This window comes from Salvia splendens, chromosome 10 (assembly GCF_004379255.2).
Source record: "Salvia splendens isolate huo1 chromosome 10, SspV2, whole genome shotgun sequence".
NCBI classification, from domain to species: domain Eukaryota; kingdom Viridiplantae; phylum Streptophyta; class Magnoliopsida; order Lamiales; family Lamiaceae; genus Salvia; species Salvia splendens.
Window position 1 is genome coordinate 8,569,047 of NC_056041.1, and position 22,383 is coordinate 8,591,429.

At 37.3% G+C, this 22,383-nt stretch overlaps 1 protein-coding gene across 2 annotated transcripts; it reads right to left on the reverse strand.

Annotated features, from left to right (window-relative positions):
• Window positions 1-12,682: 12,682 nt before the first annotated feature.
• LOC121750086 (serine/threonine-protein phosphatase 2A 65 kDa regulatory subunit A beta isoform-like) lies at window positions 12,683-17,156 on the reverse strand. Of its 2 annotated transcripts, none has more exons than XM_042144543.1 (13): window positions 16,956-17,156; window positions 15,934-16,353; window positions 15,595-15,841; window positions 15,236-15,348; window positions 14,750-14,829; window positions 14,510-14,651; window positions 14,353-14,433; window positions 14,145-14,249; window positions 13,880-14,062; window positions 13,706-13,798; window positions 13,472-13,611; window positions 13,028-13,094; window positions 12,683-12,953 (listed from the first exon to the last, which is right to left on the reverse strand). In XM_042144543.1, the coding sequence occupies exons 2-13, from the start codon at window positions 16,324-16,326 to the stop codon at window positions 12,834-12,836; spliced, it is 1,764 nt and encodes a 587-aa protein (XP_042000477.1). In that variant the 5' UTR covers window positions 16,327-16,353; window positions 16,956-17,156; the 3' UTR covers window positions 12,683-12,833. The 2 variants fall into 2 exon arrangements, with proteins under 2 accessions (XP_042000477.1, XP_042000476.1); XM_042144542.1 differs by having other exon boundaries at window positions 15,934-16,359.
• Window positions 17,157-22,383: the final 5,227 nt, after the last annotated feature.

Genomic DNA, 22,383 nt, shown 5'->3' on the forward strand with positions numbered 1-22,383 from the left:
CCCTCTGTCCCTCAAGAATATGCACTCTTTCCTTTTTAGTCCGTCCCACAAGAATATACACTTTCTAATTTTGGAAAGTCTTTTATCTCTAATGAGGTGGGACTCATCATCCACTAACAATACTTTATTTACATTTTCTCTCTATCTCTCTCTTACTTCACCAATTTTACATTAAAACTCGTGCCGACCCCAAAGTGCATATTCTCTTTGGGGACGGAGAGAGTAATATTTTACAACTTTTTAATTTGTGGCAAGTAGGAAAAAAAGTCACGTTGATTTAGTAATTCCAAGTAAGATAAAATAATGCAGTAAGTTAGTCGGATATAGTGATTAACAAAATAATTAACAAAATGTAAAGTTTGTGATATTTTAGACTAAATTTAAAGTTTGTGGGAAATATCAAAATATGTAAAAGTTTGTGGTTTTAGGGAACAATTAGTTTTTATCCCAAGCCAGGTCAACTAATTGTTATCAAAATACGTTCGTAGTAGATGACCGTAGTATATACATTTTATCAAATTCAATCTAGTATGGCTAAAGCTCGGTACCAAATATCGAACACATGGAATAAATTTACAGACTATCTACCACATACTCAACCTCAAATACTATTTGAATAAACAGGATTTTTGGTATAATTACTATTAAAATAAATAAAGTAGTCCAATAAAATAAAAAAAGTAAATAAGTTGGAAAAAATCAGATGAACAAGGGAATTAACTTCTTCCAAATCACTCTCCCTCATTTTTGATCCAATTTCTGCACAACTACTTCAGCCATAGCAAGCAAATTGTCATCATTATTCTCACTCAAAAACGGAATCAACTCCTTTCTAGTCAAGCGCAAGTGCAATGGTGGATAGTCGTCTACATATAGAGTTCAATCGTAGTTGAATGACCTCATTCTTTAACTCATCTATCAGACTCCAACGTGTCATTACCACGTGTCACTCTTCATATGTTCTATTATTTTTGAATGAATTCACTTAATACAATAGAGAATGTAATTGTGCACCGGTAGATTATCCTCATTAAACCTAGATATTACAAAATAGTACTGTATTATTTTAACTCTGAATTGAAGGAGGAGCTATTAAGAAGAAAAAAGGGATGAGTAAATTAATCTGATTCATATCATTATCATATATAGATAAGTAGTAGGAGTATAATATTTCAATAAACTGTGTCGGTGGATTCATTTTAATAGAATCCTTTATTTACATAGATGATGACTCTCTAAATTAACAGTCTCAGTGGATTCATTTGGTTAGAATCCTTTATTTACAGAGATGATTACTCTCTAAAACACTAAGCATTATAAGACAACCTTGGGAACAAGACAAAGAGCATTCTTCTTCTTATGCATTACATGTCCATCCGCACAGTTGAAATCAATATCCTCTTCCTTCATTCCAACTGGCAATTCCCAATTAAATATGGCAATGCAAATTCCAGCTCGGCTATCGCAAATACAATACCCGGACACCCTCTACGCCCGAATCCAAACGCGATCGACTCTGGATTCTGAAGGTCCAAATACCTCTCCGGCAGAACTCATCTGGGTTGGATCTCTTCCAACAGCCCAAGCATTAATAATCACAAAACTTCCTCCTTCAATTTCATAACCATTTACAGTACACTTACTGGTGGATACAATCTCAAACTCTCTTTTACAATATGGAAGTTTCTGTATGTCTTGTCTATCGATCATATCTTTCTTTCCGGCCAACCCCCTTATCTCCTCTTGCAACTTCTTCATCACCAACCAAGGATGTCATTGTCCACACTAGAGAACTTGCTGACGAGTCGCTGCCAAGTCCTGGAAAATAAATCACCTAAGCAATTGTTTCTCAAATTAGATGTAATTTCAATATAAAATTCATTAGCGTTAGTATTCATTTGATGTGCATGGTCTAATGTAAGAGGATAGGAAGATGATCCATTTTCTTTAATCTTTAACAAAGTATCGGTGAGGTCACCTTCCAGATTCATATGCTCTTCAATCAGTTGTTGAACAAAAGAATCCGATTCGTGAAAATTCTTATAACGCCTTGCAGTCAATCCAGAGAGGCTATCAATCCATCAAAGCCAAGGAAAGAAATCCTCCATATAAAAATCTCCAAGTACGTCCCGACTTTCGTCAAGAAGCTCAATGAAACCATCCTTTGCATAAGTCTTCCCAAACAAAACACTGGAGAGTATATTAGTGAAAAGCGATATTGACATCTCCCTGAAATTGACGGCGGTGGAAGAAGAGGCATCTCTAGCAATCTTCTCCATAATCTTGCTCTCTCATACGGTGGTGATTTGCTTGAACTAAAGAAATGGAAGGTGGCGATCTTCCTCATCTCCCTCCACGTCTCATTGTAGGCCGTAAACCCGATGTCGTGGTAGTTATACGACAGTAGCATTTCGGCTGGAGAAAATGACATCGGTTGATTTCGTGATCTCTTTCACTACTTCTGCTGACGAAATCACAATCACGTTCGGGTTTCCAAACTTGAGGGAAAAGACCGGCCGTATTGTGTTACGGACGTTCTCCGTAACGAGGCCGGATGGCTAACTTCTCGGAGAGATAAGGTGATCGAACCTTCGACGTGCTCGAAGGAAAGCTCACGAATTGCTGATTTTCGGACGTTCTCCGATGAACAACAATTTGGAAACGAAATATGATATTCTTGTTACTCAAGACAAGTTTGTGGAAAATAATATATTCATTGAATGAATAAAATGATAACAAGCTCTCCTATTTATAATACTAGAATACTACTACCCTAACTTAATGAACAAGAAACAAATATCTAAACAAATATGGGAAAGATATGGTGAATAAGGGAAAACTAAATAATTAGAAGATCCTAAGAGATATGATAGATATGATCGTATCAACTCCCCCACGGTTGAAATCCACCTTGTCCTCAAGGTGGGAACCACGAACCATTGACGAGAGTTGAAAGCAAAAGCTTTAGCAAGGCGTCTCCTCCTGGATCAAACACGTGTCGAACAACTGAATGTCTCCCTTTATCACCTTTGTCAAAAATCAACAAAGGAGACCCAATGTTGGCAAAATTCCATGCCAAAACGAAAAGCTTGTTCACGCCTCTCAGAAAGCTCAAACATGGCATGTCATTGCGCGGAGGGATTAACCTCGCATCGGTGTCGAGCGATGTTGATCGAGGATTCAGACGTGTAGCATCCCTAACATGCAAATCCCCATAGATACAGGCAATCTCCTTCCCATGTATTGAAAAGGACGGTGCAACTTTATTTCCAACTAATGCACATAGATAAACACCACCATTTTCACTAAAACAATTCTCAACAACATCGGGAGATGTCATTAGAGCAGCATCGAGAGATGCGACGACGTTCTTCACTTCCTCAATGGAATCAACCTCCTCGTCGCCATCTAACAATATTTCTTCCTCTCCAGGACTGCACGACGGAGAGATCATAGCTGGTGGAGGCAGTTCATCTATCAATCCACTCTCCTCTCCGCTGTCGTCATCGGGGCTGCAAGACGGGACTATTGGGGGCAGATTCAAAGATGGGACGACAGCTATAGCGGGCAGTGACGCTGCTGAACGGCAGTGGCTTGTCATGCTCAAGCAAGATGACGAGCGTTGTGGTGGTGGTGGCGGGACAACAATGACACTTAGTTGTGAGTTGCTAGATGGGTCGCGGTGGACATCAGCGTCCTCATCATATCCATCAGAGTCACCATCATAATCAGGGTAATATATGGATGCGATCTCTTCATAATCCAGGTTACCCATCGACACCCAAGCGCCCGGCGGGTCCCAACAGGATGGTTGGCGAGAAGGCTCGTACTGCAGCTGCAGAAATTGATGAAGCGGGAACCCCATGTACGTGGATGGTGGTCCATAGTCGAAGGGTTGATAGTGCTCGGGCAGTTGATAACGAGTTTGGTGGAGGTGGTACGGACGATGTCTATCCGGCTGATATGGAGGAGGAGGTGGGTACCTATCCGACTGGTGGTGTTGTGGCCGTCGGTACGTAGGCTGGGTGTAACGTCGGTGCTGCTTGTCCCAATCAGCGCCGCCACGATCAGGAAGACCGTAAGGTGGTTCTGGATCAGGCCGTTGTGGCGGTCGAAGTTTCCCCAGTCGCCGGTCGTTTGCGTTCATACGCGACTCCAATTTGTCCACCCGTCGATCCATACTGTCGAGGCGTGCATTTAATTTATCAAACCCTAATGTGATTGGGTCGACCGAAGCCTTCCCCGATTGGTCGGGACGACGCGGCGGGCCTATATGCAGTGCCGGCGTCGCTTCCCTCGTCGGCCGTTCCGACGTAGATGGGCCATGGTATGTTGACGTCATGAGTACGGGATGAAAGCACCAGTTGTTACTGATGTTCTCCGTAACGAGGCCGGATGGCTAACTTCTCGGAGAAATAAGATGATCGAACCTTCGACGTGCTTGAAGGAAAGCTCACGAATTGCTGATTTTCGGACGTTCTCCGATGAACAACAATTTGGAAACGAAATATGATATTCTTGTTACTCAAGACAAGTTTGTGGAAAATAATATATTCACTGAATGAATAAAATGATAACAAGCTCTCATATTTATAATACTAGAATACTACTACCCTAACTTAATGAACAAGAAACAAATATTTAAACAAATATGGGAAAGATATGGTAAATAAAGGAAAACTAAATAATTGGAAGATCCTAAGAGATATGATAGATATGATCGTATCATATTGCTTGGAGACGCGCTGGAGGCACTTGTACGAATACTGCCCGTCGAATTGGTGAAGATTGCCGAGGGCCCGGTGGTCTGAGTTTTTTCGCATTTTTAGGTTTTTTGTGTTTGGAAGTAGAGAATCAAGATTATGGAAAGAGACAATAAGAGTGTCCACATTGGGGGAGCCGTGGCCCCCACTGCAGAGAGCCACGACGGGCGGCTGGGAGCCGAGAGCCGAGAGGGAGCCGCGGCCCACCACTGCAGCGGGCCGAGAGCCGCGGCCCGGCCACCGAAAAATATTTTTTTTTTCCTTCTTTTTTTTATAAATACACACAATTTTTCCTCCATTTTTCTACCCCAATTCAAACACCACTCTTTCCAATCTTTCCAATTTTTTTGCTTCGGGTTGTTGTTTTTAAACTAGAAAATTTTCGTTGTATAATTTTCCCCTTTTAATATAATACAACGAAGTTCTTGTTAAACTTTTTTTTGGTTAGGTTGTGCAATTTTTTTTTATTTACAATAAAAATTGTTTTATTTTAATTAAAATTATAAATATTATAAATTATAGTCTAATAAAATTTATTGTAGTTAAATTAAAAAAATATCATTAAAAAAAGTAAACAAATTAATTTTTATTTTGGAGCGGGCCACATTTCGTGGCCCTTGTTATTTACCATTGTGGAAAGCCACATTTGATGGCCGGGCCAACTTTGATAACCCTTGAGGGCCACCATTGTGGACACTCTAAGAGTAAAATAAGTGACATCATTTTATCTATGATTATACAATGAAGAATACCAAAATGATACTCTAAAATAGGATACAACTGGTTTAACTCTTATAAATAGGATACACATTTTTTGGAGATCGTATTATTATGTTAAGATAATAAAAATATTACTCCAAGGAAGTGGGCTTTTGAGCCGCAATTATTTAAAAGCTCTATGCTAATTGTCATTTTCATTAATTAAACATAGACGAGGAATTTGGCAATTCTATTTGCATTTATTTTGCTCTTAGCTACTCCCAACAACAGGTGTTTAATATGATCGAATCAAATACTATGTTGACAAACGTTTTTTTCAAGATAATTATGCGAGAATAAGTTTCTTTGTGAATTATAATGGCCTATCAAGTGGATTTAGAGCTGTAATTATTTAAAAATTCTATGGCAAATACCATTATCATTAATCATATAGAGGCATGGAAATCGTGCAATCTATTTCTATTTTGTTCTCTTAGTTATGGCCATCAACTTGTGTTTGATATGATTATAACAAGATTAAGTCCAAAGATATATACTCCCTCCGTCCCATAAAAATACGTGCACTTTCCATTTTTGTCCGTCCAACAAAAATATGTACATTCAATTTTTGGAAAGTTATATCAATTTAATAATGTAAGTTCCACTATCCAACAACTCTACTTTAACTATCATTCTCCTCATCTTTCTTACTTTACTATACCATTCTCCTCATCTTTCTCACGTTATTAATTTTGTCTTAGTTCTCGTGTCATCTCATTCGCCCATATTTTTATGGGAAGGAGGGAGTATTAAAAAAAGTGGTAGGAGTAAGAAATTATTGAAAATGAATCTATATCAGACTGAATTAAAAACCTTGCACCTACTCATAATTGTCGCTATCTATTCTAAAAAAGAGCAAGGAAGTGGGTATTTGAGCCGCAATTATTTAAATGTTCTACGCTAGTCATTATCATTAATTATATAGAAACTTGGAAATTTGGCAGTTCTATTTGCATTTATTTACTCTTAGCTACGCCCCAACAACTTATGTTTAATGTGATCGAAATGAATATGTCGTCCATGTTTTTTTTCGAGGCAATTTTATGAGAATAAGTTTCGTTTGTAAATTATAATGGCCTAACAAGTGGGTTTCAAGCCGTAATTATTTAATAGTTCTATGGTAAATGCTGTTATCATTAATTATATAGAGGTATGGAAATCGTGCAATCTATTTCCATTTTTTCTTCGCTTAGCTATGGCAATCAACTTGTGTTTAATATGATCATAACAAGTTTAATTCCAAAGATCTACTCACTCCGTCCCATAAAAATAGAGACTCTGGGGTAATGTTAGTAAACAATGGGGACTATCTTATAAAAGAGAAAAACATACCAAAATGATTATTTTTGTGAGAAAACCCAAAATAGAAAAAAATAAAAATAAAAAAATAACTATTTGAATCTATTCACAATTGCCATAATTAAACAGAAGAATGTAAATTTATAATTCGCTTTATTAATGTCAGATGTGAAATAGGATTCCTATCATGTATTTAATTTGTAATTGAGGACTTCGCATTAAGGGTAATGATTTAGAGACATAATGTCTCCATGCCATAACGCCCCTATGTTACTTTGCCATAAGCTTAATTTAAATATGGACAAATATACCCTTATGTTATTTTGAAAAGATATATTTGACTTATGATAATTAGATTAAAGCATGGTTAGTATTCTCATATTTATTGTATTCATGATTTTAATTAAAGACATTATTTTTTAAATAAATTATTGATTTAGATTATAAATTAATTGTTATAATATCAATAATACACCACGTAACCAAATTTTTATACTCCTTTAATTGTAAAATAATTTAATAGTTTAATATAGCACGATATTTTTATTTAATCATTTTACACTTTAATATTTAGTTTTTTTTTCTTTGTGTTATTTCTTTAGCTTGTGTTATGTAGCAAAACAAAGCTTCATTTGGAAGTCATATTAATGTCACTGTATTATAAATTTAATGAGATTCTATTTATATAGAGTTCAACTAAAATATTCCAAAATTTTGAAATTTTAAGAAATTATAATTTAAAAGGTAAAAAATTTAAATAAAAATTATAAAATTTTTAAAATCAAAACAACAAACTCAATTAGTATTATGAAAGTATTTTTATGATGTAATGGATTAAATTATGAACTCTAATATTTTATGAAGCAAAAGTGAAATATTAAATATATAACTTTAAAATAGTAAATAGATAAATTAGTATAATGTAATAATAATTGTTTACGAAGGTCCAGCTTAAAAAATCAAGAATTTAAAGATATTTATATTTTGAAAAGTAAATAACTAAAATAAAAATTATGAAGTTCTAGAAATAAAAATCTTAAAGCCCAATTGCCAATTGGTACTTGATTAAAAGCTCTAAAAGTAATAGTATCATATATCAAAAAACAAAAAATTGTTGCAATTTTTTTTTGTTAACTGAGCCAATAACTTAATAATATATATATAAAAAATTTAATTGAATATCTTTGAAATATAAAACCGATAAGGTAAGAATATGTGATTAATGTTTTGATCGAGTTTTGATAGTACCATTCTAAAATTAAGAATTTAAAGAAATTAAAATTTTGAACGTAAAGATTGAATAAGAGCATCCACAACCGTGCTCTTGTCAGCGGCACGGTTGTGGGCCCGACCCCACTTTTTCCGCCTGCTTTCTGGCAAGAGCACAACACCCACATCTGTGCTCTTCCGCAAGAACGAGCACAATTAATTTAAAATTCAATTACACAAAAACATTTCCATAATACTAAAATTCATTAAAAAACCACAATAAATATTACAAATTACAAATAAAATAAAAAAGACATAATTAAAATCCTAAAAATTAAAAATTACATAATTAAAATCCTAAAAATTAAAAATTACATAATTAAACTCCTAAAAATAAAAAATTACATGATTATTGACTAATATTACCCGATGAAGACTACGCATCCGGCGGCACCAACCCCAATTGTTTTTTGAGACCCAATATCATGTCCTCGGGCCGAATATTCCGTTTCCGGACTAGGAAACGGTTGTCCCCCGAACCATTGGGGGTTCCAACCGTGAGAGGGTGGGTTGTCATCGCCTTGGCCGGACATTGTTAGGGTATGAGAGAATGAAGATGAAAATGAATATGGGAGAATGAAGATGAGAATGAATATTGGAGAATGAAGATGAGAATTGTGTAGTTTGATGTGAATTTTTGGGTGTGAAAGTGGGAGTATTTATAGATGAAAGTGTGTATTTTTGGGGGGAAAAAATAAAAAAAATTTAAAAAGTGTAAAAAACGGTAATAAACGGTTATAAGTTTTTTGGGAAGTGATTTTTTTTATTTTTTATCGGTTTTTTTAATTAAAAACCGATTTAAATTAAATTTTTTTTTTTGGAATACAACGGCTATGCCGTTGCCCAATCCCGTGCCGCCACGTCAGCTGCTCGCTGGCGCGGGGGCGGTGCTTCGCCTTGCCAGCGGCGCGGACGGCGGTGGCGACCGTCGCCACCGTTGCGGATGCTCTAAAAACCAAACTTCTTAAAATCAAAATTGTAACACAAATAGTATTAATATATCATATATTAAATTTTAATTTACGGCATGATAGAGTATTTTATAAAAGAAATGAAAAAAAACTATATAACTTTAAAAAATTGAATAAAATGCATTAATAACATGTGGTTATTTTTTTCCAAGGTTCAACTGTAACGTTTCCAAATAAATTTTTTTTAAAGGAACTAAAATTAATTAAATTTAAAACCATAACCTCAATTAGTATTAATATATTATTATAAATAGAATTTTAATTTGTTGACTATTAATATATTTAATGGAGGTAAGAACTCTTATTATTTTATAGAAAAAGAGAAAATATTTGCTATTAGGGAGATGATCAAAGTATAACTAATATTAAGTGTATAACTAGAGAACAAATCTCAGTCATTAGATCAAAATGATCTAGTTCACTATATGGACGATTTAGTTCACTATAAGAGTGATTTAGTTCACTACAGAAATGAGTGAACCAAAACACCATTATAGTGAAGTATTTACTTCGTGAATGATTTAGTTCACTGTAAAGGCGTTTTGGTTCACTCCTTTCTGTAGTGAATTAAATCACTCTTATAGTGAACTAAATTCGTGTTATCTAGTTATGCATTTAAGCAGTGGTTTCCTTAGATCACTACTCTTTGCTATTATCTTTAAAGTTATTAAATAGAAGATCAAGAACGTGTGATTATTTTTATTATTATTGAAATTCAATACAACAGTCTAAAAATTGAGTTTAAAGAAATGAAAATTTTGAAATTAAAGAATTAAAAGCAAACTTATGAAATTCTTAAAATAAAAATTGTAAGCTCCATTAGTAATTTTGTAGTAACGTGAGTATCAAATTTTAGTTTCTATAAATTCTTAAACATTTTTGGAACTTTATTTCAAACCTCAATCAAAAAATAACTACATATGCTAACTCATATATATTGAATATTTCAAATATATAATTAATTTTTTCTCTTTTTAATTTTATTTTTGAAGAGTAAAGATATGCTATAACTTATTAAAATTTGTATATTGGAAAGTAAAGCTATATAACCTTATTACAATTTGTATTTTAGAAATTAAATATTCCATATATTAATTTTGGAAAGTAAATGTAGATAATTAATGTTCCACTATGAACTCTTATATACAAATAAACCGTTCTATACCAGTAGGGGTTAGCAAGGTACATGTACAAAATACAAATTTAATGACAAATAAATTACAATGTAAAATTACTTCTTAATCCCTATTATGGCAATGTCATTATGTCTCTAAATCATTTCTCTTAAGTTAATTTGTAATTGAGGAATTCGCAAATTTGTAATTGAGGACTTCGCATTAAATAAAGATCGATAATTATATAGATGTTCAAGCATTTGTATTCTTATTATTAGGATTTCTTTAATCCTGGAATTCAACTATCAAACAATTCCTAATTAAGATGCTTATTAATGTTATAATGCAACACCCTTTTTTTCCTGAAGATATCTAACCATTCAATAACTTAAATATGCTTTTTTCTTAATATATCATTTAGCTAGGGTGAGAATATTATTAGGCTTCGAAAAACAAGACAATTAGCCAAAGAAAGGCCTAAAATTAAGACAGCAGAGTTGAGTATCAGAGCATCCACGTCCGTGCTCTTGCCAACGAGTACGGATGTGGGCCCGACCTCACTTTTTCTGCCTGCTCTTAGGTAAGGGCACAACACCCACATCCGTGCTCTTCCGCAAGGACGATCACAAGGGTCTCACCATTCCATTATTCAATTTAAATAAAAACATTTCCACAAAATTAAAATACATTAAAAATATCCGGAATAATATTACAAATTACAAAAAAAATAAAAATTACATAATTAAATTCCTAAAAAAATAAAAATTACATAATTAAAACACTAAAAAATAAAAATTACATAATTAAACTCCTAAAAAATAAAAATTACGTAATTTAAGCGTAAAAATGCCCCTCGGGGAAGACTAGTCATCATCCGGCAATACCCCAACATTCTTTGGAGACCCCGTATCATCGCCACATGCGATCAAAGTTGCTCGGGGGTCATATTTGACCTATCGGCCAAATTGGGTTGGGCCAAAACCCCCCACAACGAGTTGGTGGGGGGTTGAGGTGGCACATAGGGAGCGGGAGCCGGTTAGGGAGCTGGGGCGGATGGAGTTGCGGCGCGACGGCGGTTGGCCGCCGCCTTCTTCCTTCCTTGCGGTCGGCGTTGGGAACTGCTCGGGCCGGCGTCGTGGCTACCCAAGTAGCTAGCCACGTCTTCGGAGCCGGCGTCAGATAGGGATACCGACCTTGACCGTTTGGAGGAGGCGCTAGAGGAGGATGTTACGTCTCCCCTATACTTCGGATGCGACCGCGTCTCCTGCCAAATGTTGAGGTACTTGAACGGATTGTAGTTCATGGATTGGTAGGTCGACAAGGCGGAACTGATGATGTCGACCTCGCTCCAGCCGCTCCCCGCCGACCGCTCTTCCTGGAGGTAATACCCCTGGAACTTTTGGATTTCTTCGTTAGCTCTGTATATGGCGTTGCACACTTTACTCTAGTTGCGCTCGATTGTTCCAGCCGGTCGGTTTTCATTGTACCGGCGACAGATGCGCCACTAATAATGATCGCCGGATTGGTTCGTGCCAACCTCCGGATCTTCGGAGATTGACAAGAAAGCTTTGAACAATTGCTCCATCTCCGCCGGAGTGTACGGTGTGCGGACACCGCGAGTAGGAGGAGTTGGAGTTTGGGAGGGTCCGCTCGACCTCGCTCTAGGCTCGAGTGTCCACCCGTATTGCCCTTTGGGGGCATCTTGGTCGTCGATCGGGTAAGGCCGGTAGCCACCCGGAACTTCCGAACCTTGGGTTTGAGGAGGAGCCGAATATTCCGTTTCCGGACTAGGAAATGGTTGTGAACCGAACCAATCGGGGTTCCTACCGTGAGAGCCGGGGGATGATCGCCGTGGCCGGACATTGTTTTGTTGCAAGAGAAAGAGTGAAAGAAAGATTGAGAATTGAGAATGGAAATGAGAGAATTTAGATGAGAATTGTGTAGTGTGGCGTGAATTTTTGATGTGGAAGTGAGAGTATTTATAGATGAAAATGTGTATTTTTAGGGGAAAAAAATAAAAAATTAAATTAAAAGTGGGTAGAAAACGGATATAATTTTTTGGGGAGTGAGAAAATATATATTTTTTTTATTTTTAATCAGATTTTTTTTATTAAAATCCGATTTAAAAAAAATTAAATTGCCAACGGCTATGTCGTTGGCCAATAGGAAGCTGCCACGTCGCCTGCTCGCTGGCACGGGCGTGCTCGATGCATCGAGCAACGCCGTGCCAGCGGCAAGAGCGCAGCGGCGGACAGCTCATCCGCGCCTCTGGCACGGACGGACGGACAAGCTTGTGCTCGCCGATGTGGATGCTCTCAAGTCTCGACCGTTTGAACTTAGCTTACAGACAAGAAAATCACTATCTTATACTCCCTCCGTCCCACTCTAAGTGGATTATTTCTATTTCGGACACAGAATTTTATATAGTGTTGTTTTGTGAGTTACCGAATAAAGTAAGAGAGTGATATTTTTATTTTTAGAAATGTGGCATTTAGAGTGAGACATCTGAAAATGAAAAATGCTTCACTTAGAGTGGGACAAAGAGAGTAAAACACTATCAACGGCGCATCTCAAATAAAATGATGAGACAAAATACAAATGATTTGCATGCTAATTAGGTTCATAAACAACAATAGCTATAACCGGCGTGCATTTTTCTAGCTCGACATCACGACTTGATGGATTGACTGTAGCGCTTGATTCGCGAAAAAACGGACATCGACGTCAGGGTCCTCCGAGAGCTCGACCAAACTGGGGCGAATAGTCTTCTCCACCACCTTAGAAGAGCAAGAAAACGTTTCTCAGAGTTGGAATGAAATTAATCCCACGTTGTAAAGGAGGTTATACTCACAGATTGATGAACGATGGGGATCATCGACTGCAACACCTTGGCCACGTTGAATTTGATGTTGGGCACTCTGCCAGAACGATGAGAGGTTTTGATTATTACAACCCGTTGATTATAGAGATGACATAAGCCGTTTAGGAGCTTATTTTGCCAAACACATCTAAGGAGCTTATAACTCAATCAAACACCCCCGTAATAACTCAAGAGCTTATATGTCAGCAAAGTGTTTGACAATTGAGCTTATAAAGATAAAGAATTCTAGATAGAAACAGCAAAGTAGAAGAGCAGTGAAACTGAAAAGGTAAGGTATACATTATAAATAACAAACCATATTAGGGCTATTTTTATAAAATTATACTCCTTATGTTTACAGCTTATAAGATGTTTTACTTTTTTAGGGAGCTTATAAGCTTAGCCATACACCCTGAGGATGAAAGACGGAAATACCTGTCCTTGGTAGCGTTGACAATGACAGGCAATAATTTGGAGCACGTTATATCGGAACCCATGACCGGAGCAAGTAGCGAGATTGCTTGAAGTACAGTCATACGATACAAATAGTGTGGGTTCGTCACCATATCCAAGACCTGCATTGAAACCATCGACAAAGTCAAGTTTTGACACGTACAAGTAAAAGGTAAAATAGAAATATAAGAAGCGTCAGCACAGCCATCCACAAACCTGAGGAACGATGTGCTGTATTGCCCATTCTGGACCGAATTCCTCCGCCAGGCGTTTCAAATTATTAGCAGCAGCTTCTCGGATCGAGTAAACCTGCATACAGTAGCACCCAAACTCTGAGTATGACTTTGAGCGAGTCTTCTGTAAGAGAGGCAGTCAAAGGGAATCACGAACCTTGTCCTGCAGCCACTGCATGCAAAGGGCACCGAGCTTGTCGTCGAAAAATCCAACACCCAACTGACTAGCCAAAAGAGGTATATATTCTATGATGGCAAGCCTGACTCTCCAATGTCTGTCTTCTGCCAGCTCGACAATGGCTGGTAGTAAGGACTGGGAGAGAAGATCGATTCCTATAACCTGAATGGGCAGAGAGGTAACTCTAAGTAGGGGCGTTAATAAAGTGAAACAAGAAGAACAACAAAAGCGAAGAGGCACAAACCTGATTGACTTGGTCCAACTTGCTAATGATATTGAGGCGAACATCAGGGAATTCGTCTTTCAAGAGGGAGAGAAATATGGGAAGAAGTTGTTCGATTGTTGCATCCTACCCAATCATCAAAATTTGTAAAAAAATATAACCAAAAAGTTAACAAAATCAAGACGTTTGAGGTCAAACGGTACTTGCAATGTGAGCTAGCGGATTTTACCTTTCCCAAGACAGGAGCCATCCCCATAATAACAGATGCCAAAGCAGATCTTACATGTTGGGAAGAATCAGATGACAATTCCTGCAAACAATGATATGTGAAACAATAGGTAAGTAATTCTGTTACAATTGAATAACTCGAGTTAGGCTTCGGTTACCTTCACACAGGGCAGAATATGCTGGATAGAAAGTTCTGGATCAAGAATCCGACAGAATTTTGTAACTTTTCCGGCAGCTGCTATTCGCACTTCTGCTTCATTATCTCGAAGCAGGCGCACATATGCAGGAACTAAATCCGTCCTTGAAACATATAAAAAATGGCAATTTATCATGAAAATCATTCTAATAAGAAGGGAAAACGTATCAATCACAGCAACGGATCAGACATAGATACTTACCTAGTAGGTTCAGGCCCCACAGCCTCACAAAGCTCATATAATTGATTGGCAACCATGTAACGAACACGCCAAGACTTATCCTGATGAGAAACACACACATATCAAAAGGGTTTCATTGGGGGGGGAAGGAGGAAGGGGCAACAAAATCAACTTGAACAGAAGAACAAGCATTGAAAACTTATCATCAGATACGCAAACTCAAAAGCATAAAAAGTTGTAGATTCAACCTCCCCGCAAAGTAATAAGCTACAACAGTACACAACATATTGAATATTGATACAAGGTATGGTGATTACAGCAACTACAAAATTAGAACTCAACATCATCAAGGTTATATATACTTAAAATACTTATTACCCACATTTAGACGGAGAGTCAACAAAAAAGTACCTAGAATAAATTTTAAATAAACGGACCCAGTGCTGCATAGCAGGTTCAGCTACCATAAGTTCATAACTAAATAGCAATAGTTTCGACTCCCTGTACCTGTGAGAAGTTGACAATCACAGGCAGAATATGGGCAACACAATTTTGAGGCTCCAATAACTTGCCAAGAGCAGCGCAGCCCTCAACAGCCAGTAAGCGAACAGAATCTTGATCTGGAAAGATCAATTGAAATGAGTAACTTTCAGTATATTCACAGTGCCATCTACCATCTTAATTTCCCATCCATATTATGTAGCTATCCATCATTTAAGACAACAAAAATAATAATTCGATCACATGATCTTTTGTTGCAATTTTTTGCGTTTGGTATATTCCAATGGAATCTTAACAAGTTCAAGTGATTTCTAGACATAGCCACAATTAGACTACAAGAGCAAAAGACTAAGACTCTGATTTACCATCTTGTGTGAGGTCCTCAAACATAGACATTATATCTGTCTTGAGATGAGCAGCTTCCACTGTAGCAGCAAACTTTCCCAAGTGTGTTGCAGCTGCTCTTCTCACCATAGGCATATCATCCTGACATAATTGGCTGTATATTGACCTTAATTCTGTCTTTAGTGTATCTGGGGCACTTGGATATGCAATATGAAATACGCCACAAGCTGAGACACGGGCGGTAAACCACTCGCCTGCTGCCAGTCTCTGTAATTCAAAAACAACTCCAGTCAAGATAGACACAAAACTGACATCTTTGGCATCTTACTAACTATCTAATAGAGATATTGCTCTTTAACCTTAGCAAGAGGAATAAACGAGTCAACCAAATCACTCTCCCTCATTTGTGATCCAATTCTGCACAACGATTCTACAGCTTTGTCCCTCACACAGGTCTCCTCCACGGTGCAAAGTGTTTCTAAAGGGGGGAGCAGCACGTTAGCATGTTCCTCTCCTCCAACATATGGAATGAAGACGCCCAATTCTTCAGCCATAGCAAGCAGCACCTCATCATCGTCATCATTGTTCTCACTCAAAAACGGAATCAACTCCTTTCTAGTCCTTTCCTCCCCGAGCGCACGTGCAATGGTGGATAGTCTACGTATGGAGTTCAATCGTAGCTGAATGTCCTCATTCTTTAACTCGTCTATCAGGACTGCTATTGGGTACAGTGGTTCATCCACCATCGACATAGTGGCACAAAATAATGGTACCAAAATCTGCAACTTCATATAATAAAATTCAGGAATAATATTAGCACACCATAGACAATTTAATCTTAATTTACACAACCAAAAAGAAAGAATAAAATCAATTCATTCTAAGATTATTCTGCAAATAAAATCAAAATCCACGGGATTATACTGTTCCAAACCTCATTTCCCAACCAGACCCGAAAACTTTGGAAAACTATGGAGCTGAAAACAGATCAGAATTTCCATAAGAACAAAAAAAATACTAGACTATAATCTAATCACGAGATCCCATCACAACGGGTGCTAAAATTATAACTCAGAGGAACACGGTTAAGCTAGGTTCCTAAAATAAGAGAGAAATGCAATTTACTCAGGCTAAAAACTAACGCAGGCATCACCCTCCCCCAGATCAAAAAAAGGGGAAAGCGAAATAATATAAATTAACTCGGAGATGAGATATTAGACCCAAAATTTAAATTTGGCAAGCCCTAATTGTTTTTATGATTTGGGGAGTTGGAATAAATTAAAGAGCAGATCAAAATCCATGGGAAGAAATCCAAGATCTGGGGTCTGAATCCCCAATCAATTAGGGCAAAGAGAGAAAATTGAAAGGAGAAGAGATTTACCTGGGGCAATAAGCTCCGCCGGCTCCCTCAGATTCAGAGGCGTTTAGGTGGAGAGATATTTATGAATTTTGTATTCGAGATTTCAGGCCAATGTTTGCATGTAAAAAGCTGGAGAAGAAGAAGAAATGGCAGCCGAAATACAGTCTCATCAAAAGGAGCGATTAAATTTGCTCGACTTTTAATCAGAGTGAGGCCAAGGTTGAATATATTTTTTTTTACTAAATAAAATAACACCCTCTACCTTTTTTGATTTAAAAAAAATACAACAGAGTTCTAGTACTATTAATAGATTCCAAATAGTGGAGTAGTATCTTTTGTATTTTTGAAAGCCCAACAACTCCCACACAATCAACTGATTAAAGATTAAATATATTGAACCTAAAATCTTGCTACCATTGAAAATCACCCCTTTCAATCTCCAATCTTGACTATATATTTCAGAACTCTAACTCCCACACAACAACTAACTAACTAAAGTTCAAATATTTGCAACCAAACTAGCCTTGTCCAATGGCCTCCACTTTCTGTTAGAACAACAACATCAGGATCTATGAACTCTGCCTCCTCACTAAGCTCCTCAAAGCAGTCCACCACAATCTGCAGCCTCGCCACGAACTCAATCAACAGAGAGGCAAACGTGGCAAGTGACAAGGCGCTCGCGCTCTTACAAGTCTTGGCCTCGCCATCTCCAATCACCACCACTCCATCACCTTCCAAGCAAAATGAGGAAGGCCATGGCACGAGCCTCCTCACAAAGAGGGTAAACAGTTCCGACTCCGGAATCCCGTGCACGCGATTTAGGTACTTCTCAAACGTGTCATGATAATCCTCGACTGAGCCTGTTTGCGTCAGTTTGGTGATTAGGCCAAAGTAATCCTTGAAACTCTGCCTATCAAAGCAATGCCGCACATCTTCTAAGAAATCCTACCAAGTGACGAATTCATTATTCGCGCAATAGTTAAAGACCCATTATGAAGTAGAGGGGTCAAACAACATAACTGCATAGTGCAGACATTGAGCGTCTGGCATCATGAGATGATCAAAATAGTAATTGACTCTGGAAACCCAATTTGTCGCGTCGGACCCATCGAAGCGTGGGGCATGCATCTTTACCGTTGAGGTTTCTCATACGCGTCAACATGAGATTGGAATCGCTGAGGGGGTCCCAGCAGGACGCTGGTTTGTCGAACTGCTGCTCATACCCGCCGTACCTATTGCGGGACGTCTGACTCCCGGGCGGATCCCAACAAGATCCCGCGGCTGTCCATCGCGAAACCCCGAATTAGGGTTCCTCGCAGACATCTTTGAATAGCATAAGCAATGAAGTGACAAAAGCAAGTTAAAAAATTTACATTCAACCAAATCACTCTCCCTCATTTTTTATCCAATTCTCCTCCACGGTGCAAAGTGTTTCTAAAGGAGGGAGCAGCATGTTCCTTGATGCCCAATTCTTCAGCCATAGAAAGCAGCTCGTCACTCAAAAACGGAATCAACTCCTTTCCTCCTCCCCGAGCGCACGTGCAATGGTGGATGAAGTTCAATCGTGTAACTGAATGTCCTCATCCTTTAACTTTAACTCATCTATCAGGACTCCAACGTGTCATTGCCACATGTCACTCTGCTATATGTCAATAGAAGTATATCTACTTATTTTTGAATGAATTCGACTAATAGAATAGAGAGTATAATTGTTGTGCACACGTAGATTAACCTCCTCATTAAACCAAGATAACGGAAAATAGTACCATATGATTTTCACTCTGAAGGAGGATCTATTAAGAAGAAAAAAGACATGGGTAAACAGACCTCATTCATATCATTATGCAAGTATTATATTTCAAAATATTGTCTTGGTGGATTCATTTTACTAGAATCCTTTATTTACATAGCTGATGTATAATATTTCAAAATATTGTCTAGATGGATTCATTTTGTTAGAATCCTTTATTGATTAGTGTCTAAAACACTAAACATTGATATACTTATTAGTGGACCTGGTGGATACAATCTGAAAGCCTCTTTTATAACTGCCCTCAAATATGCCTTGTTTATCGATCATATCTTTCTTTCCGGCCAACCGCCTTATCTCCTCTTGCAACTTCTTCATCACCAAAGGCTTCTCATCAACTCTGCCATTGTCCACACTATAGCACCTGCTACCGTGTCATTCCCTCCGCTTACCATATCCTGCAAAATTAATCACCTAAGCAATTGTTTCTCAAATTACTATATCTAAATTTAATTTCAATATGATATTCATTACCATTAGTAGAGCTTTTATGTGGTTTAACGTAAGAGGAAAGGAAGAGGATCCATTTTCTTTAATCCTTAACAAACTACCGATTAAGTCACCTTCCATAGATTTAGGTCTATTCGGATTCATATGCTCTTCAATCAATTCTAGACAAAAAGAATCCATTTTGTGAAAAGTCTTATCAAGTCTTGCAGCCATTCCAGAGAGCCTATCAATCCATCGAAACCAAGGCAAGTAATCCTCCACAAAAAAAGCCTGAATATAAGGCCTGAATTTCGAAAAGAAGATCGTTTAAACGATCACCTCCATGTACCCCAAACACAAGTCTGACCATGATATTACCAAAAAGCAACGTCGTCGTCTCACTGAAATTGACGACGGTGGAAGAAGAGGCGTCTCTAGCAATCTTCTCCATAATCTTTCTCACCTCATCTCTGAAAATGGAGTGAGATGATTGAACTTGCTTTGCGCTAAAGATATGGAGGGCGGAGATCTTCCCCATCTCTCTCCACGTGTCATTGTAGTCCGAAAACCCAACGTCTAGGTTGTTATACGACAGCCTATCCATGGAGACAAAAGAAGGTCGGCCTGAGAAAATGGCATCGTATGATTTCGAGATCTCTGTCACTACTAGGGGTGAGAAAAAAAAACCGAAAACCGAATATCCGAACCGAACCAAACCGAAAATTTGAAATTCGGTTCGGTTTTTTTGGTTTTTCGGTTCGGTTCGGTTTTAAAATTTTGAAAATTTCGGTTTTTCGGTTCGGTTCGATTTTGATGGAAAAAAAAACCGAAAAACCGAATTATATTTAACATATATATATATATATATATATATATATATATATAGGGATGTATTCATTTCCTTTTCCTATATTTCCTCCTTTTTCCTTCTTAATATCAGCCATTAGATTAGAGAAATGGACGGTCAAGATCAACATTGGGTAATTAATCTCGTGTTGCATTATTTGTCCTATTTTGTGCATTATGAGGGTACAATAGTAATCTAATAATGGCTGGAAACCGCTACGAATAATGCACCACATGGTCACGAGTAATGCATATAATTGCCTATATAATTCACAATATGTGAACTGCAATGCATACGAACAAGATGTGCTGTGTTATGATGTTTGACACACGTTTCTTGTTTCCCCTAAGGGTTTAATAAGCTTAGGGGCTAGGGTATAGTACGTAGACATGTATGTAATCTTCACATGGTAACGAGTAATGGATATAATTGACTATATAATGCATAATTTGTGAACTGCAATGCATACGAACAAGATGTGCTGTGTTATGATGTTTGACACACGTTTCTTGTTTCCCCTAAGGCTTTAATAAGCTTAGGGGCTAGGGTATAGTACGTACGCATTAATAACAAATTATAAAACGATACGAATAATTCACCAAATTGTCACGAGTAATGGATGTTATTAACTATATAATGCACAATATGTGAACTGCAATGCATACGAATAAGATGTACCATGTTATGATGTTTGACACACGTTTCTTGTTTCCCCTAAGGGTTTAATAAGCTTAGGGGCTAGGGTATAGTACGTAGACATTACTAAATGCACGTATGTAATCTTCAATCCATTGATTAACCCATATACACAATACCTCTAGTAATGCATAATATACTAAGATAATGACAATTAACAGCTACATAATGCACTACCTAAACCAAATAATGCACATACCTATATTCCAATAACAACAATTTGTTAGTAATGTCTACGTACTATACCCTAGCCCCTAAGCTTATTAAACCCTTAGGGGAAACAAGAAACGTGTGTCAAACATCATAACATGGTACATCTTATTCGTATGCATTGCAGTTCACATATTGTGCATTATATAGTTAATAACATCCATTACTCGTGACAATTTGGTGAATTATTCGTATCGTTTTATAATTTGTTATTAATGCGTACGTACTATACCCTAGCCCCTAAGCTTATTAAATCCTTAGGGGAAACAAGAAACGTGTGTCAAACATCATAACACAGCACATCTTGTTCGTATGCATTGCAGTTCACAAATTGTGCATTATATAGTCAATTATATCCATTACTCGTTACCATGTGAAGATTACATACGTGTCTACGTACTATACCCTAGCCCCTAAGCTTATTAAACCCTTAGGGGAAACAAGAAACGTGTGTCCAAACATCATAACATGGTACATCTTATTCTTATGCATTGCAGTTCACATATTGTGCATTATATAGTCAATTATATGTATTACTCGTGACCATGTGGTGCATTATTCGCAGATACCAAAATGTGGCAGTTAATTTTCCGTCAAATGTCAATAATAACCCTGTAATGCATACAACCACCTTCTATTATGCAACACGGAACCAGTTTTATAGAATCAATCTGATCCGTTGATGCCTTAGATCTAACGCGTAATATTAAGAAGGAAAAATGATCTAAGATGTGAAAAGGAGAATAACGCTCCCCTATATATATATATATATTATAGGGGAGCGTTATTCTCCTTTTCACATCTTAGATCCTTTTTCCTTCTTAATATTACGCGTTAGATCTAAGGCATCAACGGATCAGATTGATTCTATAAAACTGGTTCCGTGTTGCATTATAGAATGTGGTTGTATGCATTACAGGGTTATTATTGACATTAGACGGAAAAGTAACTGCCACATTTTGGTATCTGCGAATAATGCACCACATGGTCACGAGTAATGCATATAATTGACTATATAATGCACAATATGTGAACTGCAATGCATACGAATAAGATGTACCATGTTATGATGTTTGGACACACGTTTCTTGTTTCCCCTAAGGGTTTAATAAGCTTAGGGGCTAGGGTATAGTACGTAGACACGTATGTAATCTTCACATGGTAACGAGTAATGGATATAATTGACTATATAATGCACAATTTGTGAACTGCAATGCATACGAACAAGATGTGTTGTGTTATGATGTTTGACACACGTTTCTTGTTTCCCCTAAGGGTTTAATAAGCTTAGGGGCTAGGGTATAGTACGTACGCATTAATAACAAATTATAAAACGATACGAATAATTCACCAAATTGTCACGAGTAATGGATTTTATTAACTATATAATGCACAATATGTGAACTGCAATGCATACGAATAAGATGTACCATGTTATGATGTTTGACACACGTTTC